The sequence below is a fragment of the Emys orbicularis genome, chromosome 5 (assembly GCF_028017835.1).
Source record: "Emys orbicularis isolate rEmyOrb1 chromosome 5, rEmyOrb1.hap1, whole genome shotgun sequence".
NCBI classification, from domain to species: Eukaryota; Metazoa; Chordata; order Testudines; family Emydidae; genus Emys; species Emys orbicularis.
The window spans coordinates 129,894,022-129,913,211 of NC_088687.1; the positions used below are offsets into that span (position 1 = coordinate 129,894,022).

Below are 19,190 nucleotides of genomic sequence, written 5' to 3' on the forward strand. Positions count from 1 at the left end.
TCAACTTCCATCGGTGTCTACACTGCGCTGTGTCGGCGGGACACACTCTCCAGCCGACTTACCTTCCATCTATCGGGGAGGTGGAGTACAGCGGTTGATGGGAGAGCACTCTGCCATCGACTTAGTTTGTCTTCATCAGACCCGCTATATTGACACCACTGCATCGATCACAGCAGTGCTGATTTAGCCATGAGTACAAGCCCTAACGCAGTGCCAGGAAGAAGACATTTTCACAGACCCACAATAAAAACACCTTCTCCATTTTGCCCCTGTTCTGGGCCCATCACCACTTTATCTATGCTTACACCACTGCCATGTCTGGTTTCTGAGTAACATAAGGAAGCTGTATCAGAGGGGTAGCCGTGTTAGTCTGAACCTGTAAAAAGCAAAAGAGGGTCCTGTGGCACCTTTAAGACTAACAGAAGTATTGGGAGCATAAGCTTTCGTGGGTAAGAACCTCACTTCTTCAGATGGCATCTGCTGATGGAAGAGAGTGTGTCCCGCCGACACAGCGCAGTGTAGACACCGAAGCTTTCGTGGGTAAGAACCTCACTTCTTCAGATGCCATCTGAAGAAGTGAGGTTCTTACCCACGAAAGCTTATGCTCCCAATACTTCTGTTAGTCTTAAAGGTGCCACAGGACCCTCTGTTGCTTTTTATAAGGAAGCTGCACTCCCAACAATGAAAATAGTGCTCTTAGAGCATGACTATCCATTGTCAGGATGCAGGACAGCTAGCTTGGCATAGAAGCAATTCAGAAGTAGGCAATAAAGCCATACAGCACAAAGACACCACTGTACTCAACAGATCTGGAGGGCATGTGCTTCAGAAAAAAAGCACAAGACTATCTGAGAGCTCTTCGTGCTTCCCCACAAAGGTTGTACATTATTTCTTACATTTGAGAGCCATATCAAAGCTATTGTCTAAATGACAGCACATGGAGTATCCATGCTTGTAAAGACTGGCATCATTTTCTAAAAAAACTGTTTTAAAAGACAAAAACATTCTACAAATTACATAAAGCTGATTCTTTAGGAAGTTGAGCGGTGATATTGGGTTGAGTGGGGAAAAAGAGAGATGAAGATTTTGGCAGAGATAGGACTGAGCAGGAAAGAAATGATGTGGAAGTTTAAAATAAGCAGCCTATTCGAATGGAGTTGGAACTAGGCCTGGGAAACGTAAGAACACAGCTTTAATATTGAAGTTTACCCCAAAGAGATTTTCATTGAGAAGAGACCTCCCAATACTGCAGTAATTTTTACATACCCTTACAGTGCCATTTTCTTTCATAGGCTCCCCTTCATTATGTCCAACCATAACTTAAAAAGTCTGTCTAAACTGCTGCAGGTCTTTGATTTCTGCACAGCTTTGTTATACTCATGTAGCAGATAGAATGACCTCGTTCCCGTTGGAAACAACCTAAGACTAAATTAGCTTCAACACTCCTCTAAAAGAATTAAACCAATCTCTCTTACCCACACTGTATGACATATGGGTGGGTGAAGGGGAGCTTCTACCTGCCTTCCATCACAAGATCTGGTGTTGGGCACCTGGAATGAAGCAGGTATCTACTTGTGACCTCAAGTCCACATTGCTTCTTCACCCAAGGCCTCTTCCTTCATCTTTGCCGCACTCTAGGGCTCTTAAAGTCCCAATACAGACCAACTTTCCTCTCCACAATGGGCTCTTCCTATTGGTTGCCCAATTCCTTACAAGGCTTCTTTCGCAGTCCTTTGGTGGAGCAGCTCCTTCTCCCTCCAGGTCGCAGCGTTATCAAAGGGATGACACTGCCTATATACTCATAATGCTTTGAGGTGAAGTCTGCAGCTCCCATGCACCCTGGGAACTATCCACCTGCTGTGCCTGGCTGAAAACAGAAGGTAGACAGGACTTAAAGAGGCCAGCACAAACTTACTAAGGGCTACTTTAACTTTTTCTTGCATTCTTCACATGCAAGTTACAACAGCAGACACACTCTTACTTGTCAGTAGAATGGTTGTGAGTAGATCTATGGAAAGTCTAGTCACACTACATCTCACACAACTTTTGAATTTGAAACCCTATCCCCAGAGCTCCATAAAAGTCTTTTAGAAAATGGAATTCTAGTCAGGTCCTAATTAAGTCACAAACACCATAGGCTCATCCCTAGAGCTCCAGCTCCTAGAGTCATGTGCTTATATTAGAACCTCAGCTTTTATATATCATAAATAAATAAATAAATAAAATAAAATAAAATAAAAATAAAATAAAATCTAGGCACTCTTTGGAAATCCCAATCTAAGGGAATTAAGTGCTCTCCCCCTTCAGTCATTTTTGAAAGATCTACACTCGCAGCCCTGAAAGATGTAAAAGTGACCCAAGCATAAGCGATGGCTTGTCTACACAGGGAAATTTAGGGGCATAATTATACTCGTAAAATTTCCGTACATAGACAAGCCCTGAAGCAGTGATGTCTGTTTGAGTGTGCAGATAGCTTGAAAAAGAGAACTCAAAGATGTCAAGTGCCTCGTGCATCTCAATGGGGTATTGACTCACCCATTGCTCCAGGGGCCCTACCAACACCACCACCAGAGTGATGTGTGTGTGGCAGGAGAAGAATGTAGCAGCTATGGCCTACTAAAGTAGATACCCCAAATGCTGAAGCCAACACTGGGCCCCTGAACTCCCGCCCCTCCTGGGTGGCGCAGGAGAGGGAAAGGAGTCCCATGACCTTCCCCCTTCAGGCAGGGGTCCACTCCAACCATCACTCCAGTGACAGGCCATGGTTGGAGAGCCCCAGATTGTCTCAATAGGCCCCCAATTCCTGTAAAAGTTTCACAGCTGCCATCTCAAAGAGATGGGTGACTAGCAGCGTTGCCAACTCTCACTAGTTTATCATAAGTCTGATGTTATTTGGTATGTTTCTTTTTTTTTTTTTTTTTTTTTTAAAAGGCCCAGCTCCTGGAATCCAGTGATTGTGAGAATCTTAGTTTTCATGAAAAGAAAACAAAGTTTAGCCCTCATAGTTGCAGAGAAATATTTGAAAGCATGACCCAATTATACCCCAAAGCGTAAACACCAAAACAATGTTTATTTTTTAAAAATATGCATGATTTTTGAACATTTGGGGTTTGCAATACTAAACAAGCGAAAGCACAGCAGGAACTAGAGAACAAGGCATGTTGAGAAATACTCTGAGCTCAGTGCACATACGCTGTTCTCTCCAGTACACACAGCTGTAGATGAACAGCTATGATGATATTCATATGGTATATTTCATTGGAATATTGCTATGGTATTCTTAATAAAACACATTCCAAAATTGCTTTGTTTGCTCTCTTCCAGTGCTTGCTGCACATTGATACAGGAAGCTGGCGGTTATGCAAAAAGCAAATTGACTATGCAACAACTGGCTAATGCAGAAAGCATAATTTGTCACATTTCAGACATGTTAACACAGGACAAAATAGCAATAACAGCGTCACAATGTTACAATAGGGCATCAGTCTAGAATATCACAGTGAGGCACAGGTAGCCCAGAATTAAGAATCCACTTTGCTTTTTCCTCCCTTCTGAAGACAATACAGTATTCCATTTGGATCTAATAATAAAAAGTGTTCTGTATCTAAAAATTGAGGTTCTGATTAAAAACCCTGAGAATTTTTATTTGTTTCTATGATGCACCATGTATACAGTACGACTGCACGATCCCTACCATAAAAAACGTTATGGCAGCAAATGATGCAAGTATCCTGCAAATATCCTGTTGGTTTCAACAAAATTTTATAAAGCAACACTAGGTAAACAAAATGCAGTAGAAACGGTCATGTAATTATAACTGTACCACTCTAAACTCATCAGAAACACCCTCTCTTATTGTGCAGTAACTTAGTAATAGAATAATTCAAAATATTATCACATATCTGCATACCACGAGGTCCCAGCACAGGCATCCCATTGATTTTAACAGAATCAGTTTCATGTTCTGAAACATTATTCCAACACCTTAGATTGAGACCACTGACTCAAATGCTTATTCAGTTTACATTATTTCCTGACCCAATAAAATAAGAAGTATTTACCCAGAGACAAGAAAGTTGTCTTGTGATTAGAATAGTGGACGAGTCATGAATTCTCGGTTTTATTTCCAGCACGGTCACTGACTCATAAGACCTTGGGCAAGCATGAACTGTCTTTTCCTACATAAAATATGTATAACATTTAAGTACCTCACAGAAGTGAAGAGAGTCTTATTTTTTGTAACACAGTAGAGACCCTCAGATAACAGGCACTGTAGAGATGCAAAGTATTAATATAATCCATTTAATAAGGAACTAAAATACTTCAAATAAATCCTAAAGTTTAATGGGGTTTAATAAAGATTACATAATGAAAAACGCTTCAAAGCTGAAACAGTCTATATCCAGTTTTAGACACGTGAACATTTATGGTTAGAATGTTCAAGTTAAATCAGATTCCGACCAGTCCACATAAAAAGAGAAACGTCTTTCCTTGAGACACAGAAAGTTTGGCTGTGCGAGCCAATCCCATCTACCCTCTTTTAGCTTGTACTCGAGATTACTATAGTAATTGCAAACTGAACTGTGTGTTATAAGAAGCATTTGTCTACACCAAGAAACCAACAGTGTAAAAAAGTATTTTTTTTTATAATTGCTTTTGAATTTTGAAGTTTTGCAAAGCCAGAAAGTTTTCTTTTCAGTAACCATTTTAAAGTTTGTAATTGTGCATCTAGAATGATAGCCTGTGCTTAAAACTCCACATAATCCAATATGAACCGTAGTCTATTAAATCCCAAGAGAGTGTTTGATAATAACAATGCTGAGAAGACCATTTGTTGCAGTGGAGCTTCTGGGTGTGCAATAGTCACATGTTTCTTATGAAGCATAATATGTTCTTATTACGAAAATTGCTTGGTAAACATCCTAATTTCATACCTCACAGCATCCAGTCTCTTGTTCTGTCGAATGAGTTCAATGAACTCCTGAATCCTTAGGCTGAACTCCAGACAGCTCTGAGATTAAACACAAGACAAGGTCTAAGATGGGGCCAAAGCAGCATTGCACAAAGTACTCAGTATGCCACAAAATAGTGTTAATGGCATGCAACTTTGCTTGCTTTTAGGTATTCATGCAGGTAAAATAGTTTAATGCTGGCATAAAATTCCCTAAAAGCAAACAAAAAGCCTCACCCTCCTCCAAAATAAATTGTCGTAATTGGGACCAGTTGTGTCCTGATGACTAAAGGATGCCACAATCCTCATGGGTGTGAATGGACAGTGGTGTTGCTTTGTACTACATTCTAACTGTAAGACAGCACATACTGTAGCAATTTCTGAGATGAAGCAATAGTTAAGGCAGAGGAACCCTCTTAGTTATGAGACACAATGGAATTGTGCAGGATTGTTGGGGCAAAGGGGGTCTCTAAATGTTTACTTGAATGTTCGTGTTAGCATGAAAGCAGCACATTATTTTAGCTCACTGAGGGCCCTTTTTTCCTGCCCCAAAAGAACCCAGAACAGTGTTTTAAAAGCCATACTAAAGACAATCTAATTCACACTAAAACCAAGTTGCATTTACCTGCTTTTGGAAAAGGTAAGTAAGCTGACAGTGTCCCTTTAAATCAAATTCAGCACAGGTTCACAAAAATCTATAGGAAAACTTTGAACATGTAGAATTTAAAAAAAGTCTCTCTCTCTGAAAAGAACAATTCACTATACTTCGTTATAGGGACACAGTCAACTATTTTATTATCTTTAAAAAAAAAACCACACACACACACACACCTTCTGAAAATTGAAAATAAATATGTATTCCACAAATTTGTCTGCTCCATTCAGTGAACATTTTCCTCCCCCATGTTTCTAGTGAATGGCTGCCTTTTGTTTATTGTTTATCTGCATAGTAATATCGAAATTCCTCAGTGACATCAGCAGGAATTTGAACTGCTCCAAATTTGGGTCAGTTAACTGTTTGTGGTGCAGCACACATTTATGACAGCCATTGTTTTTTTTTTTAAACAATTACAAACTTGTAAAGAAATTTAAACTCAAACATCACATTGATGGAATACATAGTTTTAAAGTGTAATTGTTGAAAACTCACTGTTTGAAAATAGGTTCTTTTTAAACTCCCAAGCCTGACTGTCCAGAGAGAAGCAAGGACTCCACAAGATTTTCAGAGCTACATTGTCCTGTACTCTTAACCTTTGCTCTAGGCAAAACTCTTGAAATTTGAATCGGCAGACAAAACAGAGGAGCTGATTTTCAGATGCTTTGTTTTAAAATATCCAGTTACTTAACTCTGCACATCATCACTCATTTGGGATTTTAGTCTAGTTTATTTTTTGTATCTTTTAAAGAAGATCCACTCTTTAGTAATCATCCCCATACAGATAATATATTCTAGACCTGTACTTCCTCCCTTTAAGATACATGGAAAAAAAGTCTTCAGAAGTGTAGATGTCCTCCAGTGAACTGCAAGCCAATAGCTAAATTGGATTTTATAGACTGTCAGAACTTAAAAAGCCCTATGTAGTCAGTAGATTTCAGATTCATTACAATATAGCACAAATTTTGGCACAATCTTACAGCCCTACTCACAAGAGTGGTAACTCAATGGGACTGCAGGACTTCTTCCCCACCCCCACCCTTTCTTCTCCAGTTTAGCTTTTGGTTAGACTTGCAGGAAGGTGGGCAAGGATTTAACAAATTAACATTAATAAGCAGCTAAACTGCCTTACACTGGACAGAAATTTATTCCTGTGTGTTTCAAAAAGCAGCATAGTGATTTCCTCCAACTCTGATCTCTCACAGCCTTAGGTTTTATGTAAAGTAGGGCTTGCAGAAATAGATTTTTGGGGGGACATGGAAGTTGTTTTATTCCCAGTTTTTATTTTTACATTGAATATTGCTGATGAAAAAAATTAAGAGTACTTCGGATTTAATTTCTTACGTTACTTAACATATTAACATTACACAAGGTTTTCTTGAGCAGTATAATTATGCAACAGTGTTTACATACCAATTCTGGTTTTCCTTTAATGGTTTCCATAACAAGATCATCATTTTCTTTAGAGTAATCACAGGCCGATTTACTTTTGCGTCCCATCTTCGGTTCGTTCTCATTTTGGCGCCCCTGAGTGACAGAGAACGTCACTCTTTGCTTGTCATTAAGTGCACTCAGACATTTTTGGTTAAAGAAAGCGCTTAGTTTAAAAAAAACAAAGAAGACACAAAACACCTTTCTGAGGGAGGCAGGGGTTTTGGTTAATATCAGTTAAAACAGATTTCTGCAAGCCCTATAAAAGATTACAGCATACTTTTAAAAGCAACTTTAAAGACAAGGGAATTTAAACTAACTATATATGGATAAACATGGAGTGACTCCTTATCTTCAGTTCATGGCGTACAAGGGCTGGAAAGAAATGTACTTTGCTCATTACTAGATTACATGCAGCTTTTTTGAGAAAACTACATTCTAACTTAGCATTATTGCATCTTATATTTCAACTCTCTTTTCTTTAAGGCATCATAGCTGGATAAAACTTTTTTAATAAAGTAAATTTCTCCCACTGTGTTAAGCTTGAGGATATATGTTTAGCATTTCAATTGCTCTCCACACTTTCAAAAGACAACTTCATATACACCCTGTGAAGTATGTTCTCAGCAGGATGCAAAGGAGTTATGCACGTAAGTCCTCATGCATCGAGATGAGACTATACTCCTTTGCATTTAAGTTTCTGTAAATCACATTAAAAAGCAAGGTCATATTGTTATGTTATTTCACTGTAATTTGACAAGGAAAATCTTGCATCTAAAGGACCTAGGTTCAGGGTTAAATTTAACCTTGGTGTAAGTGGGTACAACTGCCCTGATTTAGGCATACTAAAGGGATTTATTTTGTACTTAGGATCTTTAGTTTAGTACATGCTAAAGTCATCATTCAGACCCAACATTTAAACTCAATTGCCTAAATCAAATATTCAAGGAGTTCATACAACCATGACAATGTACATTAAGTTAAAGCTTTGTGCATTACACTTCCATACCTTCATTTTCCTGAGCCTGGATTTGTTATCATGACACCAAGCCAAGCAAGTCATAGTTTCTTGCCTTTCCAAAGATTCTTCCACTTCTTTAGCGGTCAAGAACATCTCAATATTTACCAAGTCCTTAAGGAAAAAGAGAGAGTAAGACCAGCTGAGCTTTATTTACAAAATGAGGTTGCTCCATAAAATTTTATTCTTCATAGCTACAGCTAGGAGCTAATTTGTGATATGCATATTAAAATGTACATAATTTTAAAAACATCTTGCCCTTTGAAGCATTTTCCTCTACAAATAAAGTAGTTACAGTGTCTTCTCAAAAACTGTGATTCTCTATTCATTGATGTACGACTGTCAAAGTAGAGAGCAAATTTTAAAACTGTCTTAAGTTTGATGCCTTCCTGCTCTGTAAACAGTGTTAATAGTTCTTACAGATTAACACGTTTGCCAACAATCCTTCCCTCCCTCCATTTCTTTTCATGTACCTTTGTCCCCTCAACCCTACTCTCCTTGCATCCTTTTCTACACAGGCTCCTGACGGGTCTCTTCTGTCTGATTCAGAGAAAGTAAAAGCCACACCAAGCAGATGTACTAGGCCTAATAGAAAGAACGGAAAAATACGATGGGCCCAAACTTGTCGGGTGGAGGGAAGAGAGGGAGATCAGTTTCAGAATTCAAGCCAGTGTTGAATTTTATAGAAAACCCCTCAAAACTCTGGGGCTAAGGCCTGTCTCTGGAACTAACAAGGTTTGGATTTTGCTCTAGATACACATTGCACACCTCGTTCAGGAGGAGGCGGCATGTACATATGTATGCACTTGCATGCACAAAACCACCACAGAAAGCTAGGAGGCAAAAGGTCTCTATCACTCTTTAGGTATAAGGAAAGGAACAGGTGAGAATATAATAGCAGCAAAATTTAACCCTTTAAAATTATTTTCTACACCAGGGGTCAGCAACCTTTCAGAAGTGGTGTGCTGAGTCTTCATTTATTCACTCTGATTTAAGGTTTTGCGTGCCAGTCACACATTTTAACGTTTTTAGAAGGTCTCTTTCCATAAGTCTATAATATATAACTAAACTATTGTTGTATGTAAAGTAAATAAGGTTTTTAAAATGTTTAAGAAGCTTCATTTAAAATTAAATTAAAATGCAGAGCCCCCCCGGACTGGTGGCCAGGACCTGGGCAGTGTGAGTGCCACTGAAAATCAGCTCGCGTGCCGCCTTTGGCACACGTGCCATAGGTTGCCTACCCCTGTTCTACACCATTCTCAACAAATCGATAGCAGACAGAAGCTTTCAGCCTTTACACTTAAGTCGGCCATATTTTCCAGTTAGCTAGTTTTTAAACGTAAGCTTTACTTAAACTGAGAACTGTCAGGAAAAGCTTCCTTAAAGGGGGGGGCGTGGAAGAGAGGGGGAAGAGAGAGGGGAAAGGACGGTTTCAAAGTCATATTTCTACCTATGTTTAGCAGTATGTGAGATACAAGTTTGGTGGATACAGACCATTTTCCACTGACGCCCATATCTGAAGAACTAGCATCACAACTGGCTCCCACTTTGGCAGCCTCAGTGAAGTTGTGAGTAGGGCAATGTGAGATGGGATGTTTGTAATGACGTTTCCGTATTTGTGCCTGTTTTGTGGACAGAGGTCTGCAGATTCCAGTGTTATTAAACCATCACTTTTTGTAAGCATTAAATTCACATTTTTTTAAAGTCACTCCAACCTTCCACTGATATATACTTGGTAATTCTAGTTTAAGGATTAATTCTCTATAAACAATCCATGAACTTACAAAGAGCAGGGAGTTTTCAGGTTGCAGACAGAGCAAATGCACAAAAATCTAGACGAGAACATGGTGCAGGAAGTGACACTACAGTTTTGCTGAATAAAAGTCCCTGCTGATAAGAAATGGAGTTAATCCATAGTACAGTGTTAAGACTTCTAGGAGTATTCCTTTTCCTTCAGTTAATTTTTAAAAATATTAAGTTGCTCAGTTGTATACAATCACATTCAATGTGATTCAGCTTTGCAATGTGTCACTAAAATGATTTGTGAACAATTATAACAGATGTTTGCATTAATATTTTCTCGTCTGATACCCACTCTTTAATTAGCAGAATTACATACAAGGAAGAAACTCTGGGCCTTTCTAGTTCCAAACAGCTACCTACAACTAGTGGCATTTCCATCAATAGCTTGTAAAGTTTTGACACTTCCATATGCTTCTTTTAGTTCCTTAATAGTTAGAAACTTTGCCTTCCAATTGCACTGGCACTACAATTATTCAGGCTGCAACATCCTACCGATCCCAGTGACTAAACAAGAAGTATGAGTTACAGTATTAAAATTCCATTTTGTTGAGTGACATGAGACATCTCACAGAAAGTGGGGGGAAAAAACACTGCTTGTGGTAAGCACAACCTATTATTAACCTGCATAGGGCAGACTTTTAACTGTTACTGTACAGCTGTACACTATCAGCTTTATACACTCAAACAGACCTAATCAAATGCAACTGAATGTGTGTATTTTTTTAAGACATATGCTATTAAAGGATTTCTTCATGCATCTGTGGTAAAAGGGTTTAGGAGGGTGTTTTCAAACTAGGATGAACTGGGTCCATTTTGAATTCGCATTCTCGGAGATTATTCTGAGCTGCATAAATATGTCATGCTGTGACAGCTCATACTTAGAGGAAGAAAACACTCTGTAGGGAACGGTACAATTCTGTGTATTGCTAACACAATAATCCAGTGCTAGGAATGTTTGTATTAACATAAAATGAACTTGTTCCACCAAATCTAAGTGTATGTACTTTCCAAAGCAATGTGCTGCAAACCGTACAATTGAAATATGCTGAATATGACAGATATTCAGAATAGCTCGAGTGAATAAAGACACTGTCAGAGCAGAAGATGGTATTTTCACCTGTTAAAACAGAACAGCTGAAAGTATGTGAGCTCAGTCTTCCTGCTGGGAACATTCTGAGATTTTATACAAATGATACAGCTACCCGACTTGTGTTTATATCCTATATTTCATTTATCATGTAGGTTTTTTCTTGTAGATTTATGGTATTTTAAATACTGACACTACCTAAGAAAAAAAGAACCAGAACTGCAGTGGAGGTTGTCATGGCCACAGGCCTGTTTACACAGTTGCATATAATTTGCTTAGAAATAGTAAGTATAACCTTTTTCTAAAACTTTCCCCACTCCTGCAAAATGTCTATAAATTAAGCCAAGACTTGGTAAAACATCCACAGAGAAAGTTTTCAATACAACTACATAATTTAAAATTTCCAACTATCATTTATCAAATTAATTACAGTATAATGGAATAAATTAAAGGGCCAGATTCTGCTCCCACACTAATTTACCCTCATGTGATATCCATGGACATACAGAAGTTATTCCTGATCTACACCAGGGTGAAATCAGAATCAGGTGTAGCATGAGACTTTTGTTGACCTCTCCCCGCATATAAAACAAAATTATCCCCTTTGCCACTGCATTGATGAAAGCTGAAGTGATGCCAAGTTAGGGTGTCACTGAAGACTATTACTACTATTCATGAGATGAAGTTTTGTAGGTGTGGTCAGCATCCCTGCCGGTAATTCAAAGTGACCTTGACAGAGGCCTCAAAAAGAACTGTGTGTATGATACTCCTCTGAATGGAAGTAAGGTGACCTAATGGCAGACCCTTATGTTAACAGAGTACTAGGGTAAGATTGGGAAAAACTGACTGGCCCATAATAAAACCAGACCCATGATCTTATGTTCAAGTATTTTCCCATATAAATCAACAATGAGTTCTACCAAGGGAAATCTATTCACTTCATAATGTTGTGACCAAGAGCACCCCTGTAATCAAACCCTACACAGTATTGTAATAATCTCTGTGCAAAATATGCCTTGTGAGGTATCATTTAAAAACTAACAAAACAAATTAATATTCTTATGTAATGGCTGTATGAAACACATATTAAAGTTATGAACGTAAGCTGAAATTATTACTGCAATGTGTTTTACCAGACAAATCTGGGAAACGGATAAACCAGTTTCTCAAAGACAAAGGACAGGCTGATATCTCTAGACAGATGTCATCAACGTTGACTGCCAATCACCTCTCAAGTGGTCATTCTTTGGTAATGAAGGGGGACAGGAACAGATGGAGCTACATTTTAACAAACAAGAACAGGGTACCTCTTTCACCATGAGACTCCAGGTCTCTGTCCTCACAGCTGGAATGAACATTATCTAGGGGTAACCCTCAGGCAAATGCATTTCAAAGGGTAACTGGACTATAAAAGTGAGAGGCAAAAGCTGCTAAGCTCTGTCTCCCGATCTCTCTCTTTCAGCTAAGACAGCAAAGGAACCAGCCCAGGGGTCGGCAACCTTTCAGAAGTGGTGTGCCAAGTCTTCATTTATTCTCTTTAATTTAAGGTTTCGCGTGCCAGTAATACATTTTAACATTTTTAGAAGGTCTCTTTCTATACGTCTATAATATATAACTAATCTATTGTTGTATGTAAAGTAAATAAGGGATTTAAAATGTTTAAGAAGCTTCATTTAAAATTAAATTAAAATGCAGAGCCCCCCGGATTGGTGGCCAAGACCCAGGCAGTGTGAGTGCCATTGAAAATCAGTTCGCGTGCTGCCTTTGGCACGTGTGTCATAGGTTGCCTACCCCTGAACCAGCCCTTTGATTTTGGGAATCCTGTCCTGAGAATTTGGGCTGCAATGTCACTAGGAACATGTGGTAAGGATTTTACCTTGAACCAAATCTAACTTGCTAAATCTGCACTACTAGAAAGCATTTTCTCTTGTAACCATTTCTGATTTTAATACCTTGTACTTGTACTCACTTAAAATCTCTCTCTTTGTAGTTAAATAAACTTGTTTTTTTTCCTTTTTTTTTTTAATATAAACTGAACTGCTTGGTAACTCCATTTAAAGTAGCAAACTGTTGAATACTGACCCCTTACGGGGCAACGGATCTCTATTATCAGAACTGCCCAGGAAAGGGCTCAACAGTGAAGAACACACACTTCTGGGGAAAAGTTTGGACTGGGAGTGTGTTGGGGTCACCCTGCAGGCAGTAACCAAGGCTGCTGGAAGTCAGAGTGTGACTGAAGTCTTGCTGACAAGCTGCTGGGGGTCAGAGCTGCTGGGCCAGGGCTGTAACTATACGCATAAACTCAGGGAGCGACCCACATATTTCTGGCTGTTTGTGAGCAGCTCAGGTTGGGAGTTACAACAGCAAAGCATTGTGAGGCACCCAAGATTGCAGGGCAGGTGGTGACAACCTCTGGATTGCACCCCGGAATGTGACAGTTGCCATCAGCATTTAGCAATAAAATGTACTGCGTGTGCATAACTGGATTATAAATGAATCGGGTGACAAATTCTCCTTTTGATTTCTGTTATGATTGTATCTGTACTTTTACTAATGCTCAGTAAACATGTCAGATTGAAAATGGATGATGTTTCATTATAGGACACTATACATATTTGTACTGATTATGTTTATTCCATACATATTTTAAAAGCAATAAATATTCAACAGTCAAAGAGATCCTAGTCAACAATTACTGAATTATAGTTTCAAAGTTATCCACTGTTACCATTATAACTACCCCCTGCAACTTAGATAGCATAATTATCCTTTTCCCTTAGCCAATCACTAGCAAAGTGCAACCAATGATGTTTAGACATAGACCACCATAAAGCAAGAAGTAGTCAATGAATTTAGAAATAAAACTGGCTCATTGTGCTATGAGGTTTTGCCATCGGTCATCATATTAAAAAATAGCTAAAAAACTGGCACATATAGTATGTCTTAAAATATGTAATGATGACACTGTAATGATGACATGGTTGAAACATGCTTGCTATTTTCTTAATGTTCACCATTTGCTCTCTGTACAGTACAAACAGTAGCTTCTTTCTCTGTATGTTTAAAGAGCTCTGTGGTATGCTAAGCAGAAAAGAAATCTCTTTTTGTTTTATCTTGTCCTTCAACTTATTACAGCCAATAATTAAGCCTCAGCATAAAATTAAGTTAGGCTTCCTTAAAGTAACATAAGATTATTTTTTCATCAGCAAAGCAATTTAAATCTCAAACACTATCTTGTATTATACGTATTAATCAGGAAAGCGATAGTTTAGCAGAGTTCTTCAACTGCTATCAAACATGATTTTTTTTTTTTTTTTTTGCAAACACGGGCTGCTAACAGGGAGTTTTGCAAGGGAGTTTGGAAAGGGAGTGGGAAGAGGCGAGGGTCCCTTGCCGGATCTGTTTTCCCTTTATTCCCCTTAAAACCTAAAACTTCTTGCTTAAACAACCCTTTCAGCGGACGGGGGCTGCAGACGGGAGTTTGACAGAGGGAGGCTTACGATGGTTAGGAAGACCCGCAACACCTGTGCCAGCACTGCTTCTGTCTCCTCCACCTGCGCCTGTAGCCAGACAGAGCGCCTGAGCATGGATGCTTCTACCCAGATCCTGGTGTGGTTTTGCAGAGACTGTAACTTGCAATTTCCACTTACTGATATCCAGGCTGGGGGGACCATCCAATGTGAAAGGTGCCTGCTGGTGGAATCTCTCAGGCAGCAGGTGGGAGAGCTACAGGAGGAGGTGGCTAAGTTGAGAAGCATCCGAATCCACGAGCAGTTCCTGGACAGTGTCCATGTGGAGACAGCTGAGGTAGCTGTCCCAGTACACAGGACTGCTGATACACCACTGGTGGAGGAGGAGATGGCTCAGGGTGGACACTGGCAGCTGGTTACTTCTGGCAGCAGGCAGTGCTCCACCCCTGCTCCGAACCCTCCCGCTGTGGTAATAGGTAACCATTATGCTCTTCTTGATACAGGAAAGAAGGCATCACCCCCTACAGTAAAGGAGGAGAAGCCTCATACCCCTAAGGCTGGGAGGTCTGCTGCTACCACTGCGAATAGGAAACGTAGGGTAGTGGTGGTCGGAGACTCTCTGCTGAGGGGGACGGAGGTGCCCATCTATCGCCCTGACATTTCATCTCGGGAGGTATGCTGCCTGCCGGGAGCCCGTATCCGAGACGTTACGGAGGCATTGTCGAGGATTATCCAGCCCTCTGACTACTACCCCATGCTACTCATCCATGTGGGCACAAATGATACTGCGCGGTGTGACACTGAGCGGATCAAGAGTGACTACAGGGCTCTGGGAGTACGGGTGAAGGAGTTTGGAGCGCAGGTGGTATTCTCTTCGATTCTTCCTGTCAAAGGTAGGGGCCCGGGCAGAGACAGATGCATCATGGAGGTGAATGCCTGGCTGCGAAGATGGTGTCGCCAGGAGGGCTTTGGCTTCCTAGACCACGGGATGCTATTTGAGGAAGGACTGCTAGGCAGAGATGGCGTTCACCTTTCGAGGAGGGGAAAGACCCTATTTGGACACAGACTGGCTAACCTAGTGAGGAGGGCTTTAAACTAGGTTCGACGGGGACAGGTGAGCAAAGCCCGCAGGTAAGTGGGGAACATGGAGACCTGGGAGATGGGTCGGAAACGAGAGGGAGTGTGGGCTATATTGGCAGAGAGAAAGGAGGGTCAGGACAAAACTGGGAGGAAAGATCAAACCAGTATCTTAGATGCCTATATACAAATGCGAGAAGTATGGGTAATAAGCAGGAAGAACTGGAAGTGCTAATAAATAAATACAACTATGACATTGTTGGCATCACTGAAACTTGGTGGGATAATACACATGATTGGAATGTTGGTGTGGATGGATACAGCTTGCTCAGGAAGGATAGACAGGGGAAAAAGGGAGGAGGTGTTGCCTTATATATTAAAAATGTACACACTTGGACTGAGGTAGAGATGGACATAGGAGATGGAAGTGTTGAGAGTCTCTGGGTTAGGCTAAAAGGGGTAAAAAACAAGGGTGATGTCATGCTAGGAGTCTACTACAGGCCACCTAACCAGGTGGAAGAGGTGGATGAGGCTTTTTTTAAACAACTAACAAAATCATCCAAAGCCCAAGATTTGGTGGTGATGGGGGACTTCAACTATCCGGATATATGTTGGGAAAATAACACAGCGGGGCACAGACTATCCAACAAATTCTTGGACTGCATTGCAGACAACTTTTTATTTCAGAAGGTTGAAAAAGCTACTAGGGGGGAAGCTGTTCTAGACTTGATTTTAACAAATAGGGAGGAATTCGTTGAGAATTTGAAAGTAGAAGGCAGCTTGGGTGAAAGTGATCATGAAATCATAGAGTTTGCAATTCTAAGGAAGGGTAGAAGGGAGAAGAGCAAAATAGAGACAATGGATTTCAGGAAGGCGGATTTTGGTAAGCTCAGAGAGCTGATAGGCAAGGTCCCATGGGAATCAAGACTGAGGGGAAAAACAACTGAGGAGAGTTGGCAGTTTTTCAAAGGGACACTATTAAGGGCCCAAAAGCAAGCTATTCCGCTGGTTAGGAAAGATAGAAAATGTGGCAAAAGACCACCTTGGCTTAACCACGAGATCTTGCATGATCTAAAAAATAAAAAGGAGTCATACAAAAAATGGAAACTAGGACAGATTACAAAGGATGAGTATAGGCAAACAACACAGGAATGCAGGGGCAAGATTAGAAAGGCAAAGGCACAAAATGAGCTCAAACTAGCTACGGGAATAAAGGGGAACAAGAAGACTTTTTATCAATACATTAGAAGCAAGAGGAAGACCAAAGACAGGGTAGGCCCACTGCTTAGTGAAGAGGGAGAAACAGTAACAGGAAACTTGGAAATGGCAGAGATGCTTAATGACTTCTTTGTTTCGGTCTTCACCGAGAAGTCTGAAGGAATGCCTAACATAGTGAATGCTAATGGGAAGGGGGTAGGTTTAGCAGATAAAATTAAAAAAGAACAAGTTAAAAATCACTTAGAAAAGTTAGATGCCTGCAAGTCACCAGGGCCTGATGAAATGCATCCTAGAATACTCAAGGAGCTAATAGAGGAGGTATCTGAGCCTCTAGCTATTATCTTTGGAAAATCATGGGAGACGGGAGAGATTCCAGAAGACTGGAAAAGGGCAAATATAGTGCCCATCTATAAAAAGGGAAATAAAAACAACCCAGGAAACTACAGACCAGTTAGTTTAACTTCTGTGCCAGGGAAGATAATGGAGCAAGTAATTAAGGAAATCATCTGCAAACACTTGGAAGGTGGTAAGGTGATAGGGAATAGCCAGCATGGATTTGTAAAGAACAAATCATGTCAAACCAATCTGATAGCTTTCTTTGATAGGATAACGAGTCTTGTGGATAAGGGAGAAGCTGTGGATGTGGTATACCTAGACTTTAGTAAGGCATTTGATACGGTCTCGCATGATATTCTTATCGACAAACTAGGCAAATACAATTTAGATGGGGCTACTATAAGGTGGGTGCATAACTGGCTGGATAACCGTACTCAGAGAGTTGTTATTAATGGTTCCCAATCCTGCTGGAAAGGCATAACGAGTGGGGTTCCGCAGGGGTCTGTTTTGGGACCGGCTCTGTTCAATATCTTCATTAACGACTTAGATATTGGCATAGAAAGTATGCTTATTAAGTTTGCGGATGATACCAAACTGGGAGGGATTGCAACTGCTTTGGAGGACAGGGTCATAATTCAAAATGATCTGGACAAATTGGAGAAATGGTCTGAGTTAAACAGGATGAAGTTTAACAAAGACAAATGCAAAGTGCTCCACTTAGGAAGAAAAAATCAGTTTCACACATACAGAATGGGAAGAGACTGTCTAGGAAGGAGTACGGCAGAAAGGGATCTAGGGGTTATAGTGGACCACAAGCTAAATATGAGTCAACAGTGTGATGCTGTTGCAAAAAAAGCAAACATGATTCTGGGATGTATTAACAGGTGTGTTGTGAGCAAGACACGAGAAGTCATTCTTCCGCTCTACTCTGCTCTGGTTAGGCCTCAGCTGGAGTATTGTGTCCAGTTCTGGGCACCGCATTTCAAGAAAGATGTGGAGAAATTGGAAAGGGTCCAGAGAAGAGCAACAAGAATGATTAAAGGTCTTGAGAACATGACCTATGAAGGAAGGCTGAAAGAATTGGGTTTGTTTAGTTTGGAAAAGAGAAGACTGAAAGGGGACATGATAGCAGTTTTCAGGTATCTAAAAGGGTGTCATAAGGAGGAGGGAGAAAACTTGTTCACCTTAGCCTCTGAGGATAGAGCACGAAGCAATGGGCTTAAACTGCAGCAAGGGAGGTCTAGGTTGGACATTAGGAAAAAGTTCCTAACTGTCAGGGTGGTTAAACACTGGAATAAATTGCCTAGGGAGGTTGTGGAATCTCCATCTCTGGAGATATTTAAGAGTAGGTTAGATAAATGTCTATCAGGGATGGTCTAGACAGTATTTGGTCCTGCCATGCGGGCAGGGGACTGGACTCGATGACCTCTCGAGGTCCCTTCCAGTCCTAGAATCTATGATTATAGATGCCTTTTATTAAGCCTTTTTTAAAAAAACTTATTTTAGGCAGAAAATGGCACAATCAGTGTTGAAAGTTACCAAGGCCAGACAATACCTGCAGGCACCACAACCAGAAAATATATTGCTCATGTTAGTTCTGCAAATGTTCCCTGTTATTACTGTCCTAGAGTTTTCTTCCAAAGAAATGGTCTCTTCTCAAGTTAAGAGTGGTGGCCATTGTCCATGGAAGAATTTGCAGATATCCAGGTGGAATACATACACATCCCCCCCTCTGTAAAACTAAAGTAAAGTAATGTCAGGCCAGAGTATCTCAATTTTTAAATTTCTAAAAAAAGTTTAAAGGCTGGCTTTGGTGAAGTGATAGCAAAGCGTCACTACAACTTATCTACAGTTAGAATCCAGTACATGTGCATTTATAAATTGCATCAGATTGTATACTTAAATGTTAAAAAAAATTAACAAATGCTTACTTTAATTACCATTAAGAATGCAGAAGCAAATCTTCAATTTCAAAGCACTGAATTCTTTTTCTCTCTTTAAAAAAATGTGAAAAATGAGTTTCATGCCTGCAGCTGCCCTACCTGATTGGGTAGTTTGGTTCACTGCTTTTCCGGACAAAAGGGCCCCCACAAAATCAGAAGCTGTTCCAATACTTACAACAGATCTTACCACAGTTTGGGGCC

At 40.2% G+C, this 19,190-nt stretch overlaps 1 protein-coding gene across 1 annotated transcript in view; it reads right to left on the reverse strand.

Moving 5' to 3' along the window:
• The window catches only part of MAEA (macrophage erythroblast attacher, E3 ubiquitin ligase), a 119,230-nt gene that overhangs the window by 25,656 nt on the left and 74,384 nt on the right, over nt 1–19,190 (reverse strand). Inside the window, exons 4-6 of the mRNA XM_065404707.1 lie at nt 8,047–8,169; nt 7,020–7,133; nt 4,935–5,011 (exon numbers count right to left, since the gene is read on the reverse strand). Coding sequence (XP_065260779.1) covers nt 4,935–5,011; nt 7,020–7,133; nt 8,047–8,169 — 314 coding nt within the window. The remainder of the gene's footprint in view (nt 1–4,934; nt 5,012–7,019; nt 7,134–8,046; nt 8,170–19,190) is intronic.